This window comes from Pan troglodytes, chromosome 2, assembly GCF_028858775.2.
Source record: "Pan troglodytes isolate AG18354 chromosome 2, NHGRI_mPanTro3-v2.0_pri, whole genome shotgun sequence".
Taxonomy (NCBI): Eukaryota; Metazoa; Chordata; class Mammalia; order Primates; family Hominidae; genus Pan; species Pan troglodytes.
Genome location: NC_086015.1, coordinates 100764170 through 100780522, shown reverse-complemented (window position 1 = coordinate 100780522; position 16353 = coordinate 100764170). Strand labels below are relative to the sequence as shown.

Genomic DNA, 16353 nt, shown 5'->3' with positions numbered 1-16353 from the left:
TTTATTTACTTATTATTTTTTTAAATTAGTTTAAGAATTTTATTTATTTATTAAACAAGCATTTATCAAACAATGACTATGATGAGGCAACTTGCAAGTTTTGGAAATCTGTATATAAGATAGAAAATGTGTACTAAATGGTTCCAAATAAGATGTACGGTGTTGAAATGCAGGTAAACACTCATGAAATTAACAAAAATTAATTGAAAGTCTATTAAATTGATATACAGTCCTGCTCCTGACAGTAAATCTACTAATTCCTTAGATGTACCAAGAATAAATTGATAGACTACTGTAGAATAGTTTTACGTTAAGATATTTAAATAATTTTTCCTTTGATTCTCATCTTAAGACTTGTTGAGTTTTTTAACAAAAAATAAACATTCCCTAACAAATATAACCTCCTTAATATAAAAAAATAAGTTTTGAGTTTCTTTTTTTTTTTTTTTTAAGACGGAGTCTCGCTTTTTCGCCCAGGCTGGAGTGCAGTGGTGCGATCTCGGCTCACTGCAAGCTCTGCCTCCCGGGTTCATGCCATTCTCTTGCCTCAGCCTCCCGAGTAGCTGGGACTACAGGCACCCGCCACAACGCCCTGCTAATTTTTTGTGTTTTTTAGTAGAGACGGGGTTTCACCGTGTTAGCCAAGATTGTCTCGATCTCCTGACCTCGTGATCCACCCGCCTGGGCCTCCCAACGTGCTGGGATTACAGGCGTGAGCCACCGTGCCCCGCCTTGAGTTTCTTTAATTAAAAAGAAAAAGAGTTTGTTGACATGGATATAACTCAATGTAGTAACAAAAATAAAATTTCATTTCAATTACTAATTTTCAACTAACTCTGAAAATCATAAATATTATTCCAGTTACCTAAGGCATTGACTGTTGAATTCTGCATGGGCAGATATTGATATCACAAAGTATATTGAGGGTTGGGCAATAAGTGTTATTCATCTCAGCAGTCAAAACTGAATGTAAAAACTGTATTTATTTTTAATCTAATAGTCATTTCTAATCCTTTTATTAATCCTGTAAGACAGCTGTTATTATAAATCTACTTTATACACGGAGTGACCCAAATTTCTGAACGATAACTAAATTGCTAAAGTTTACAGAATGAGCTAGTAGCAAAGCTGTGATTCATATCTGAGTCTGTCTTGCTTCATTCTTTGCTTTTTCATTCATATCATAATATAGATGGAGAATGGGTAAAGCTGATCTTTTATTACATCATTTGATTTAGAAAGCTATGAAATTATTGAGTAAAAGGCACAAAGGCCTTGCCAAAATCTGTTGTTGATCTTATTCTCAGTCTACTCAACATGCAAAGTTTTCAAGAATACACAAGAAAATGAATCTGACCTCTACCATAAATCCTTTAAGTTGATGGACAAGAATGAATCTCATTTCTAAGAAAGTCATCTCATCTAAATATAGAGAAAATGAGCCATAAACACAAGGTTTTAAAAAATATATATAAAGAGAATTGTGAAACCACATCTGGAATATTGCCTACATTTGTCATTGTCATGCTACAAGAATATATAACACAAGTGTAAAAGACAAACAAAAATACAGTTTCTTTAAGATAACTAAAAATAATATATTCTAGAGTAGAAAAGAGAGGCCTGCTGGGTTGAGGGTGGCAGGGGAATTAGGAGAGGCACATGAAGTGAACATTAGGCCTTGTATAGTATCAAGGGGAAATGTGATTTCAAACAAGACGGAATAACAGAATCGAAATATTAGGCTTGACACTCACTTTTATATCCTTTTTGTTGTCCTTTTGACATTCTTTTACCTGCAGATAACTGCTGAGAAACCAACAGTTAAAACTTCCTGGACTATTCTAGAAAGAGAAAAAATTTGGTGACTCTAAGCCAGAAGAGAAGGCTGATAGTGGAGGCCATAATGAGTTTTGTATAGATAAAGGGAAAGAATATGTATGACAGGAAGATATTATGTATTTCCATTGAGACTAGGGAAACAGGGAAGGTCAAATTTAAGAAGGGTGCCCTATGGGCTTAGCGACACAAGAATCATTTTTTCAATGGAATAATGTTTCAAAATTATACTCTGCCAGGCAAGTTGTTCTTATACTGGTTTAGGTTTAGTAGTACCCTGAAAGAGGGACAGCCTTTCAAGGACCTTTTTCAGACCATGATTAAAATTGTTTACCGTTTTCTCATATCTTGCAAGATATGTATAAAATAATGATTCTTCCCTAATCTGACTTGGCTGTTTTAGCCTGGGAGTTTCTGTTTTACAGTCCTCTGTCCACAGAATTTCATTTTATAATGCAAAAAAGCCAAAGGAGATAGATGATCTTGATGGTCTCCTATGCAACAGAGCCGCTCACTTCATTTAAATGGAAATGTGCATTTTCATGGAAATTCAGGCCAATATTGATGAACAAAGATAAGCTGCCAGTATTAAATAGAATAGTGATACACACACACAAAAAAAGTACCCTAGAAAACTTATAAAAAACCAGTGAAATTTACAGGGAAAGAAGGAGAATGTTAAGAATATATGTACAGAAAAATTAAATTTTTATGGTTCAGTTGCACAGTATTTTGATGGTTACTAGTTGAAAATCTCAGGACAAAGATTGAGGAAGACAGCCTGAATACATATATCTCTAATGAGCATAGTGATTTAATATGAAAAGATTAAGTGGCCCATTATCTTTTACAAGTAAATATTAGCCATCTAACAAACATTGTTCAGTGAATGTGGTAAGAAATGTCACAGGTCAGGTGTGATATCATGCTTTTTGTGAAAATGTTAATGTGGCTGTTTTACATTTATTTTTGATAACTCATTTAAGAAAGATTTAATGATGTATATTGTGCTTTTCCAACCAGAAATCTGAAAAGTAATCTTAACTGTTGCTTTGCATGCATGTCTTGCATCTATAAGAGACAGAGGTCTCGTATATTTTTCCTCAGAAATGAACTGTGAATCTAAGTACTCCTTGCCATTCCTACTGTCAATGCCTTAATTCTGCCTGAATATCCTGCACTTGACAATTGTCACAACCTGATATCTGGCCTCTCTCATCTTCTCTACCTCACTTCACCTCTGTCTAGCATCTAGACTACCACTTAAGTCACTTAATTTACATTTCCAAGGGGACTACCTAACGGACAAAGATGATGAAGAAATAGAGTCCCAGAAGAAACAATCAATAGCTGGGGAAAGAAAATAAAGGATACAAAACAATGTAAGAAAATATTTATAGTTACAAATTGGGAAAGTAACCAGTGGTACACAGATGTTACATAACGACTGGTTCTTCTTCAATTTGAGCAATGTTTTGTCCACACTGCTGCTATGGAATACGTTCACACTTCACATAGTCACAAAAGTAAAGTTTTAGAAACATGACTGCTATGGTTTGAATGTGTCCCCTCAAGTGCACACACTGGAAACTTAATCCTTAATACAACCGTGTTTAGAGGTGGGACCTTAAAGAGGTAATTAGATCATGAGGGCTCAGCCCTCATGACTGGATTAATGCAGCAGCCTCATTATAAAAGGGAGAGGTCAGCCCCCTTTTTCTCTCCCTCACCCATGTGATGCCTTCCACCATGTTATGATGCAGCAGGAAGACCCTCACCAGATGTGGCCCCTCGATCTTGACTTCAGCCGCCAGGACCTTGAGCCTAAAAACTCTGTTCATTATAAACTACCCCGTGTGAGGCATTCTATTAGAGCAGCATAAAAAGGGCTATAACAATGATCTAAAGGAATAAATTAACAGAGCAGTACGGCCAGGGGCACAAAGAGGCAAGTTAGGTTATAATACTTTTGTCTCACATACCAGTTTTATTTTTGTTATTTTTCTGAATATGGACAGTAAAAGGACCCTTAGCATATTGTTTGAAAGCTGAAACAATCAAAGATGAATAAAGATTTAAAAAGAGACCCCAATCTATAGGAATAACTACATGGTTTAGATAATCTGTCTTTGCCAAATGAGATAAACGCCATTATGACTTATTAGAGTTCAGGGACAGCAGGTGGAAAAATGAAATTAAAATAATCTCTTTAGTAGTTATTTTTTGCTTTTGCAGTATCAATTATACTTTTTTAAGAGAAAAATTTATATTTTACTTGAAAAATATCTAAAAATAAAAGAAACATTTTATTTCTTCTTATTGTTTATACTTCAGATACTTGATTTTATCTCTCAACATTATGATTTCAGACACTGGCATTTTGTTATGCTGTAGCACAAAGGGCTAAAACAGAAAATGCTTCTCCTGTATCTATGTGAGTATTGGACAAGGCGGTATAAAAAGACATATCAGTTTTTCACAGGTGCAAGAAGAAGAAAGCCAAACATCGTGTGCAATGGAGATTATCCAACCTCCTCTCTTCTCTATCCCTTTGCTGTCTTAAGAAAACAAACTCCAAAGCTAAATGAATATAATTCAATCACTCTTCTCAATTATGCCTGCTGATGTGCTCTTTGTTCAGTGGAAGAAGACAGAGAATCTGGTTCCATTTCAGGTCCTTAATCTTTCTGATAAGGCAGCTTCTTTGGCTGAGAACATAAAGATTATGAACATAAAGGCCCTTGTGGCAGCTTTCAGAGGGAGACCCAGCCATGCAGGAGATGAGGTGATCTATGGTACCTAGGGAATGGAGTGAAATCAGGAAGAACTCTCTGCAAATGTGCCTGGAATTCTTGAGGTAGTTCTACTTCTCTGTGTACCCGGGAAACAGGATTAGCTTCATGAGTATGTAACTTGTGCAGTCACGTATAGCCTTGAGTTTAGGTGTGCCCTGTAGTTGGTTTAGTTCTCTGTTGTCACCGTCTTGAAATAACTAATAAATTTTTAACAAGGGACTCTGTATATTTCAGGGTATACTGGGCCCTGCAAATTATGTAGCTTGTCCTTCTGGAGGAAAAAGGACTTTGAAAGAAACAGAGGAGCATCAGCTGCTTTCTTTTGGCCTTTGTAAAGACATGACACCTGGCTGGAATGGCCATGCTTGCATCTGTTCTGCTCTTTCCAAAGGATTAAACAAATCTCCAGCATCTAGAGGAGACCTATGTTCCCCATCAAGATCCAATATCCCTTGTCTATTTTAGGAAAACAGCCCCCCTGCATAAATGTATGCATTTTAGCTGCATGCATGGCAGCTGTCGGCAATTCCATTTCCAAACTCTCTAGCAATTAAGTGTGTCCATGTTATTGTTATTTGGACCATTGAGATGTGAATACTGTGTTTGGAAGTTTCAGGTGATTGCCTTAAAAGCAAAACCAGAGAGACAGAACTATTTCCTTTTCCTTCTCACAGTCAGGAAGGCAGATGTACTGGTGACCCAGCTTTGGTCATTTACAGGAGGATGGCATGCTAGGGGAAGGAAGAGCCAAGAACAGAAGGAACTTGGGCCTTGCAAGTCCCCCTGAATGACAGCTCCTCTGCCAGCATGGACTATTCACCTTGGGTCAAGCAGCTGAAAGAGGAATAAATCTGTATTCTGGAGTCTCTTTGTTACATTGGCTTAGCCTCTGCCTTAACTAATGTACAGCATAAATTCCTGTGGGGTGATTTACAAGAAATTTGTATTTATTCAGGATAGTTGAATAATAAAATGTTCTAAGATTGGAAAATTCTACATAGGGAGAAATATTAATTTGCATTAAAATGACCTAAAACTACATTGAACCAAATTTTATCTTTGGTGATTCTCAGAACTTTTCTGTGTCTTGCAGAGGCTCATGGTCATCATTTTAAATACTATTATAATTATAGTGTATGTCTATAGATGTTGGCGCTCAAGTAAATCTATAACCTTATGACAAACCCCTAAAAATTCTAGTTTCATTGTAATTTATCTCTACTATAAAAAAAGACTATAGAATGTTAAAAGTAACTTTTGTGAATGTTGTCATTGTTTGGAAACAAATGGACACTAAATATACTTAAAAAAAATAACATATACAAGATCACTTTACTTCTCACTTGTTAAAACTTTTCAATGACCAAAACTGCCAAGATTTAAGATAGTATGTTGATAAACCAGTTACTAAGAAATTAAGGAATCTTTTGTTCAAAAGTGTAGATTTGACATTTACCTGCCCCAATGACTCTCTCAATACGAATTCTTGAGGGATCAATCTCCTTTGCAAATTCATGGACTGCTAGGGATGGGTCTTCATATGTATCTGGATCAATGTAAGTTTTAATTCCCGGGAAGCGCACTGCAACAGCAATAACAAAACGATTGATTTAGTTTGAGTATCTCAGTGGTCTATATCTTGTGAACATTTAAAACCAGAAATGACATACTGAAGTAGTCAGTCTTGATAATGATTTAAAGTCTCTCTTTTCTTCCTGTCCCATATTAAAGCTTTGACTACGAGGGTCAAAAATTTATTTACCTCACGGTTAATGTAGAATGACCTGGTGGATTTCTAGAAAGTGAGCTGACAGGTTCCAGAAAACACATGTCTCATATTTCTATAAAATGTTTAATCAGCTCACTCATTCACTATGCTTCCAAAACATTCCACATCTGCTCTAGCTTGGGGAATGGGGAAAATGAGGCATAAGCCTCCCTCCAAAGCAAGGAAGCCCACTAGGTTCCTCCTGGACTCTTTGTACTCTACGGCACTAGGTTTCATGAACTCATGCCCTATTCCTGTGGTCTCCCCCTTTTCCAGAAAACCTCAAGCAGTAAAGAACTGACTTCATGGCATAGAAACGAGAAAGGCCAGTAGGGATAATGGCCATTTTCTGTATTCATGTAGTGGCTTCCATGGACTGACCGCATATAGTCCTGAATAGGATCAGCTTGTCTATCCTGGTGGGAAGGATGGAAATCAAAGGCCAAAATCTGGTCATTGGTTGTGTATCTGCTGAGCTTCATTGGTGAGAATGGAGGGCTCACAGCCTACAGGCAGTTAGGATGATGAGAAAGGATGGCTAGAAAACATTAATGTGTGGTTGTATGTCCATTTGTGAGTATCCGAAGAAGTCATAGACTGCCTCTGCCCATGAATATCCCTCTGTTTTGATCATTTATTTATTTCTCTGCTTTTTTTAGAGAAATGGCAGTCTTGCTATGTTGTCCAGGCTGGCCTTGAATTCTTGAGCTCAAGTGATCCTCCTGCCTCGGCCTCCTGAGTAGCTGGGACTACAGGCACAAGCCACCAAGCTGGCTCATTAATTTCCATTTTCCATTTTAGATCTCTAGACAGGAGATCATTTCTTATATATCTTTCTATCTTTCCGAATATCTTAGGTATGGTTTTACAGGCAATAATCACACAGAGAGCCTTTATTGAATACAAACTAGTAGGGATTAAAAGACCAATGTGAAATTTGTGGCAGAGTGGATGGTATTTGGTTTTGTTGCTTCTTAGATTTTGAAAGCCATATAATACCCAGCGTTAACTGTTGTTTGACTCTCCTTGCAAAACATATAAACAAAAAAATCAAAAGCAAACAAACAAAAGGTAATAAAGTTTAGAGGAGGTGCTGAAATGCCCAATATTAGCAGCAATTTGCTTCCTTAGTCCTTCTATGCCCATTGCCTTCATTTACACATTTTGTCTTCTGTCTTCTTAGTGCTGCATATGGACCGTGAGAAAATTAATATTTCTCAAATTAGCACCAGAAAAGCATATTTCCAGGTATACCCAGACCTGACACTAATTTTAACATGTCATGCTTTCCTTGACTTCTCAAAGCATACATTGAAGAAAATGAGAACAGATCGTTTGTACCTCTATTTTATATTCCGTATGATATTTTCATAACAACTTAGTAGAATTTGTGATTTCAGACTGAGTTCTATAACCTCAAACCTAGTAGCCACTACTAATTATTAGTGATATCTAATCAGATCTGTGGTCATGTTGATAATATTATGCTAGGCACAGATAACAAGCATCATTTATTAACTCATATGTGGTTTTAACTATTAAACTATTCAATTATTTAAGGTGGTACACATTTCTATAGAATAAGATCAGTAAATATCACATTTTTTTCTTATAAACATATGTGTAGAAAAGAGGAAAATAAACAACCAAACTGAATTCCAATTTTGAATACCTGGTTACTAATTTAAACTTATCAACGTCTTCTTAAACATCAGTTGGTTAACTTTCTTCTACCTCCTTGGCTGTCTCGAGTTATTTTCATCGCTTCATGCTGGGCCCAACTGGTTTGGTTTATGCTAACCTACCTCTTGGAAAACAGATAATAAATGCCTCAGGAGCACCTTTTCCCTCTGCATAGCAGTACTAAATGCCCTGCAGTGAATCTTAAGGTTGCCCGGCGTGAAGTCATCAGCCCAGGTGTCTGGATCCAGGTTTCTGCAATCTGTTTACAGCCTTTCCATGTTATCCCATGCCAGATATCAGTTCTCTCAGCTCTGCCAGTGCAGTAAGAGTCAGACTTACTGTATAAAAGTTCCTCACATGGGGCGGGGCTGGGGCGGTGCAGGGCGGGGCTGGGTGGCCGTTGAAGGCAGGGGGCGGGGCGTCTCCAAGCGGCTGGCCGAGGGAGGGCGCAACAGCTGCTCCCTGAACACTTTCTGACCCAACAGTCCCCCAGCGCCGGACGCGCCGCACCCCGGCAGCTCTAGGGACCCCCGGGCCTGCACTTAGCCCTGTGCCCGAGGAAGAACCGGAACTATGGTTTGTGCCTTCCTTATTGCCTCTGAAATATTTTTAACTGCAAAGGAAAGCCTGTATTATTTTGGAGAAAGGCGAACAGATAAAACCCACAGCAAAAAATTTCAGGGAGTAGAAACTCCTTCTCAGAATAGATATGTTGGATATTTTGCACAAGTGAAACATCTCTACAACTGGAATCTCCCTCCAAGACGGATACTCTTTATGAAAACATTCATTATTTATTCGATTCCTGGTTATGTACATGATCTAAAAGTCCAAATAGTAATGGAGAAAAAGTTTGTCTTTTCCAGTACTTCATGAGGAAATTGTTCGGCTGGAGTGCAGTGGCGTGATCTCGGCTCTCTACAACCTCCACCTCCCAGCCGCCTGCCTTGGCCTCCCAAAGTGCCGAGATTGCAGCCTCTGCCCCACCGCCACCCCGTCTGGGAAGTGAGGAGCGTCTCTGCCTGGCTGCCCATCGTCTGGGATGTGAGGAGCCCCTCTGCCCAGCCGCCCAGTCTGGGAAGTGAGGAGCGCATCTTCCCGGCCGCCATCCCGTCTAGGAAGTGAGGAGTGTCTTTGCCCGGCCGCCCATTGTCTGAGATGTGGGGAGCGCCTCTGCCCCGCTGCCCCATCTGGGATGTGAGGAGCGCCTCTGCCCGGCCGCCCCATCTGAGAAGTGAGGAGCCCCTCCACCCGGCAGCCGCCCCGTCTGGGAAGTGAGGAGCCCCTACGCCCGGCAGCCGCCCCCTCTGGGAAGTAAGGAGCGTCTCCGCCCGGCAGTCGCCCCATCTGGGAGATGGGGGGCAGCCCCAGCCGGCCAGCTGCCCTGTCCGGGAGGCAGGTGGGGGGCAGCCCCCGCCCGGCCAGCTGCCCTGTCTGGGAGGTGGGGGGCGCCTCTGCCCGGCCGCCCCGTCTGGGAAGTGAGGAGCCCCTCTGCCTGGCCGCCACCCCATCTGGGAGGTGTACCCAACAGCTCATTGAGAACGGGCCATGATGACGATGGCGGTTTTGTCAAATAGAAAAGGGGGAAATGTGGGGAAAAGAAAGAGAGATCAGATTGTTACTGTCTGTGTAGAAAGAATTAGACATAGGAGACTCCATTTTGTTCTGTACTAAGAAAAATTCTTCTGCCTTGGGATGCTGTTAATCTATAACCTTACCCCCAACCCCGTGCTCTCTGAAACATGTGCTGTGTCCACTCAGGGTTAAATGGATTAAGGGCGGTGCAAGATGTGCTTTGTTAAACAGATGCTTGAAGGCAGCATGCTCGTTAAGAGTCATCACCACTCCCTAATCTCAAGTACCCAGGGACACAAACACTGCGGAAGGCTGCAGGGTCCTCTGCCTAGGAAAACCAGAGAACCCTTGTTCACATGTTTATCTGCTGACCTTCCCTCCACTATTGTCCTATGACCCTGCCAAATCCCCCTCTCCGAGAAACAGCCAAGAATGATCAATAAATACTAAAAAAAAAAAAAAAAAAGAAAGAAAGAAAAAAAAGAAAAATTCTAATTATACTTTAAAAAATAATAAAAAATAAAAGTTCCTCACTTAAAGCCTTTCCCTTTCCCGGAGGGTGGTATAGATTGAAATGTCCTTTATTATCTTTTGCTCAATTTAAAATAAAAGATAAAACAGTTAAGTTGCCTTGCATATTATCTCTACATTGTGGTTAATTAGAGAACATCCCTTTCTTGTTAATTCAGTGTCTCACAATAGAAAAACTGTCTTGCTGAAGTAGTTTGCAATTTGGAGGTGGAGGTGGAGGTGGATGTTGAGGAGGAGAAGTTGTCAGTTATCAAACCAGCTATAGTGGTAATTATAGGTTGCTTGGGAATAGATCTCTCAAATGAATATAACCTTGTAGTCAGCCCAAGGATTTCATACATATTCTAAGAGTTAAAGAGCTGATATTCTTTTTTAGTATTAATGAATTGTAAATTGATTTGTTATATATTTAAAAGACAGTCCCTACAAGAAGGAATAAAGATTCCCTAATATTTATTTCTATGTCTAATGTTCCACTAGATAAAATCAACTCATGTTTTAGAGCCATTGTGAGTGGTAAATAACTTGATAAAATCAGTCAACTATTATTTTTAGCAAATTCAGTCTGTTGTGTTTTCCAGCAAGCAGAATTGGGAACAAGGTAATGTTATTTAATGAGAAGCAGGTGCAACTTTCACCAACAAACCTGGAAACCAGATGAAAATTCTTAATGCTGAAAGGTTGGAAGTGATTTTTTTTTCTTTTTTTCTCAACTCAATAGATACAGTTTGAATGAACTCCTGAAGTGCTGGAACAGTACAAAATAATGAAAGAAAGTCCCTGCGCTACTTACAATGCCCATTCTGTAAGTGGTTTCTTCTCTTCTCTTCTGACTTCATCTTGGCTTTTATGTACCACTGACATCTTTTAAAAAGATTAAAAAAAAACTTGTTTTAAGAAGTATGATGCATACAGTGCAAAACCAATTAAAATACATATAATCTATGAACAAAGTTCTTGTCATAAAGACCACTTTTAAAATATCTTTATAACGTGAAAATATTCTATAGAAGGTTTTTTATGTACACTGAAATTAGCCCTAGAATAAAATACTGTTAAGTAGATGGATTCGAAAGATAGGAGTCTTAGAAAATATTTAATAATCTGCCATAACCATCCCTTACATGACTACTAATAGCTAGAGTTGGTAAAAAGAAAATTAAAAGTCAAAATAAAAAAAGCATTTTGAGTCAGAATTTCAGAAATGTATACAACTGTCTTCCATTTTCAATGCTAAACAGCAGGATGGTTCAGCAGTTTTATTTTTTAATATTTGGAATTTGGTAGAGGCATGTTCTAGTCTCCCTCTGGATAACCATGCTCCCAAGATTTCTTCAATATGAGTAAATTCTTCAACATCCATATGATTTGATGGTTTATCAAATTTCTAATGGCTAAACAAAGTACGTCTGTGTTACATAATTCAGTCTTTCAATGGAATTTTGCCTCGAATTCTATGGCAAGTTGAGCATTTATTCAGAAATGTCTTACAGTTTTCATAGAATATTTTCCAATGACTGCTCCTCTACCAAAGTGCTTAAGCAATACTTCAAAATATTTTTTTTCTATTTTATGTAATTGAAATTGTTCTCTTCATTGCATGGAATGTTAAAGCAATTTCTAATGAAATATAAATTGGCAAACATAGAAACTGAAAGCTGAAAATAATTTAGCACAAATTTTTCATCATTAAATTCTCCTTTTAAGTGGTATTTCTATTCTGCTCCAGGAAACCCAAATAAAGATAATATTTGAGCCCAACTCTCAAGTTTATTAGGCAATACTTATTTAGCCTGCAAAGATTGAAATGTTTTCTTTTGTGTTTGTCATATTTATGTGTTAAGGAAATATTTTCTGATGCCTTAATGAAATGCTTTGCCACATGTGTATGTGCTATTTAAATCACTGTTTACTGAAATACTGTATGAAAAAATAAGGCCTTAACATGTTCTACAAGATACATATAACTGTATTCAATTTTGCAATATAGTGAATCATTATTAAATTTCTTTTAAATGTCCAGAGGATTTTCTATTGTAAATAATGTAATACTGATGTTAAATAAAATCACATTTAAGAAATTACTCCCTCCATAAACATACGTGTGCACATGTACCCTAGAACTTAAAGTATAATAATAAAAAAAGGAAATTACTCCCTCCTTCAAAGAAACTTTGAAAATGGAAAACAAAAATATTTCTGAATCAAAATCAACCATCATACCTATTTTTTCACAGTATAGTTACATGATAAATTTGTGTCTTTGGAGTTAAGAGCTCCTTAAAGTACAATGGAATGCCATTGTACTTTAATAACTAAATAAACTTTCTGGGCTCCAAAGCAGATTGTCCTGAAATTGTATATAACTTCATGATAATTAGAGTATTATAAAGATATCAGTGACCCCAGTTCAAAATGCATGGGCAGCATTAATGTTATAGAGGGTAAGGAATATACAGTAAGGTTTATTCTTCTATTTAACATTTTCCTAATAAAGTTTGCTAAACACGTAGCAAAGCTAAAGTAGTGGCAATTTGATTTTCTTAACCAAATTGTCATTGTGACTTTACATACAACAAAATACTTTTATTTTCTTTTTTCCTTTCTTTTTTAAACTTGCGCCATTAACCCTCACTGAAACTTCCTCTCTTTCTCTCCTTCCTTTCCTCGTTCCCTTCCTTCCCTTCCTCCCCTCCCCTCCCCTCCCCTTCCCTTCCCTTCCTCTCTCTTTCTCTTTCTCTTTCTCTTTCTCTAACCATAACTGTCTTGTAATCCCTCTCTTTGCCAGAGTCCAAAATAGTATGGGAATAATTTTAATCTTTCTCAGAAAACTTAGACTTCCACCCGGATGTTTAGGGGTTTTGTTTATTTTTTATAATCACTTCATTCTGGCTAGTGATTCAAGTTTTTGTAGGCCATGTTTGATAAGCTGCAGTGTTGAACATTTAATCTACAACCTAATGGTTAATTCGTTTAGAGATTCCAAAATTTGCTTTCTGTCCTCTATAAAAGATGAGCTATATCAAAGCTCTGATGATGGCAGTTAGCTGTCAGAGGTTTGCCCTAAAAATAAAGGAAAAGGGTCCTAAGAGGATGCTGGACAACAGTGCCTGATGGTGGCAACATGTTGTGCCCAAATTAGTACTTGTATTAAGATGAATTTATCATTATTTCCTGCATTCTTTCATGTCTGTTTTTTTCCTTGTTACTGTAGCTAGCATTATTCTATCAGCTAATCACCCCCCAAAACTAGAGACCCCCAAATACTCTCTCTTAATTCTAAGACCATTACTATATCTGTTTATATACATGAAAAACTTAAGTAAACATAGTTGTAAAGTGCCTTCTTTCCACTTAATTTCACAAATAAGTTATCATTTTTAACTCAACCACATTAGAATATTCATGCTGCTTTTTTCCTCAGTAAATTCTATAAAAGGAGGTTTGTTACAACTATATCTAATATACTGTTACTGAATAGCAGTTGTATATTTGTCAGGGACCCACATTTGATACATGCAAAGTACTTGTCAAGTTCTATACTTTTTGGTGTGCTGTCAAAATTGTAGACAATTTTTCATATGTGTATTAAAATTACCTCTGTAATTTTAAGTAGATCAAATTTTAATAAAATGTTGGTCCCTAACCAGAGTTTTAAAAACAAATAGTGTTTTCGGTTCACTGAAGGTGCTGTTTATTATTTCTGCTCTTTCTGAGGTACCAGTGTTTTCTGGCAGGGTTGGTGTACTTTAGCTGGAGTCAACATGGGTGTGTACTGTTTGGCTGACATTCTTTTTGCAGTTTTAAATCATGATAGTGAAATATTGCAGTAGATGTGTGTTTCTGATTATAAAAAATCTGTTGAGGTATTCTTTTGTGCCTCTATTGATATCTAGATAGGCTATTTTATCTTCTTGTTAGAATGATCTGAGAATAAAATATTGTGATTTCTGGAAAAAGTCCTGGCCAAATACCATGGATTAAGTAAGAAATAACATTTATTCTTTCATATAATTTTATACATATTATCTTCATTCACATCTGTATTATCAGCACCTGGATTATGGTATTCATGCTATTTATTTAAAAGTCATTAAATGGTTTTAATATGCTTTTGTATCAAACCTGTATAAAAATAGAAAGCTAAGGTTCTGAAGGGTGAAGCACTTGGACCAGTTAGTCAGGATTCAAATTTAGGTCTTTTGCTATGTTAAATTTACTGTTAGTTTATATTTTATTCAAATTACTTTGAAGTATAGAAATATTGGATTTATAAAACCAATTAATATAATTCTAACATAGACAGTTTCAATATTTAATTGACAAAATGTTATATTTCTATAACACTAGGTTTATAGTTTTTCTATAAATTGTTCTGACTTTCCATTAAAATATTTTTTAAGAAAATTATTTTTTATGATGTAATTTGATTATAGTAAAGGAAAAATACGGAGTAACTTATTGACTGTAAATTCATCATTCATAGCTTTCAAACAGCTTTAGTCATCTTCGGATCTTTCCATATTGAGGGACCTGTTGAAACAGAGAACTAATGATGGTTCACTGTCAGAGTGGATTCTTCTGGGATCCCTCTCGACCTCAGGTGTGCTTTGTTATATCTAAAAGCATTTGAATACGCAATGTATAAAAAGAGTGGTTATTCATAAATCTTGGAAATAGTATGGTATGTTTCAGTTACCTCCCAGTGATCAAGAAGAATAAAGTGAGGATGACGAGGAGAGTGAATCCGCCAACAGCGGCGGTGGCTATCACGAGAATCTGTCCTTGTTCTGCTGCCATGTCAGAAGCTGAAACAGAGATACAATATTAAAATTTCCCTGGGTGACATTTCACTATTAAAACCATTTTACAATTTAGTTTACACTAGAAAATACAATAACGGATGCCAAGCCCAGTATATTTGGCCTTTATTTCAGTATTTGACACGTATGAAGCAAACCCAAAATAAATGAGTTTTGACTCAGGGCTGAAGAGTTGGGGCCATAACCCACAACATAAACCTCTCCTCTTTCTTCAAAAAAGATCAATAAAGTAGATGAATTCTTAGTATCCCTTATTTTAAGATTAAGTATGTGCTGTAAAACTAAATCAGCAGATAGGCTAAAGAATTGTTTTATGTAATTGCTCACTGTATTTCCTCTTAAACACTGGCCAATAGACCAGGCTTTATAGACTGCATTGATATCTGTTTTCACAAAGTAGAAAGACTACTGTATAATTCCTTTTAAGAATGATGTTCTTTATACTTCATAGAACTTAATTCAAACACTAAAATTGTGGATTCTCACCTCCACAGCACGAGGATATACATAATGGGTGCTTAGATGTTTAATCAGCAATAATTGGAAAAATGATATTTAAAAGCTTCCTTTTTTGAAGAAAAGACCAGATTATATATGGTAGCAACATGTTCCTTCTTTCATTCATAAAACTGTCTCTTAAAAGCACATGAGCTGCATGTTTTACTAATCTTCCAGGAATCTTTTAACATATATCATTTAAATTAATTTATTAGCACTTCTAATTTTTTATATTAATAATGCTTTAATCAAATATAATTTTCAATGAGTGGAATAGGCAATTCCTTAATAATAGAGGTAAGAAAACAGAAGCACAGAAAAATTAAAGAAATTGCCCAAGCCCACATAGAACTATGACCAGAATTCAGTCTTTCAGGGTTTTGTCTCATTTCTCCATTTTTTTTACTATAACTTGTAGTAATAATTCAGTTAATCATCAATATTCTAAAAAACTAAATCAATCAGTCTCTTAATGTTCCTTAACTTAAATTAAACTTGTTTTTTATTTTGACTACTGAAAATAAATAATATCTATTAATCTTATCAGCTATTGGAGAAAATTGGGTCAAATAAAGTATATAACTGAGAAGCAAACTGCAGAAGTCTCTAACATAATAATTTATTAAACTTGAGTATTTTACAGCTTCCAAAGAAGTAGATCTTTTTCTGGGAATTGAGTATCAGTATATTATGTGCAAATTCATATCCAGAGTAATAGCATTCTCATAAAAATGACATATCTACAACAGAATGTCTAAGCCTTCAACACTATTGTCAAGTCAGTAAGAAACCAGTCACAGCACTTTAGAGACTTTTAAAAAAATCTAAATGTAAATAAAAA

The 16353-nt window shown here is 36.6% G+C and overlaps 1 protein-coding gene across 11 annotated transcripts in view; it reads right to left on the bottom strand.

Moving 5' to 3' along the window:
* Positions 1–16353, bottom strand: part of EPHA6 (EPH receptor A6) — a 943752-nt gene that overhangs the window by 258866 nt on the left and 668533 nt on the right. For all 11 annotated transcript variants that reach the window (XR_010155659.1, XR_010155660.1, XR_010155661.1 and 8 more), the window contains 3 exons: positions 14891–14999; positions 10985–11055; positions 6091–6216 (listed from right to left, as the gene is read on the bottom strand). Coding sequence is in view for 8 of the 11 variants with exons in the window: in XM_009445923.5 (XP_009444198.1) it covers positions 6091–6216; positions 10985–11055; positions 14891–14999 (306 nt within the window). In the remaining 3 variants the exon portion in view is untranslated. The remainder of the gene's footprint in view (positions 1–6090; positions 6217–10984; positions 11056–14890; positions 15000–16353) is intronic.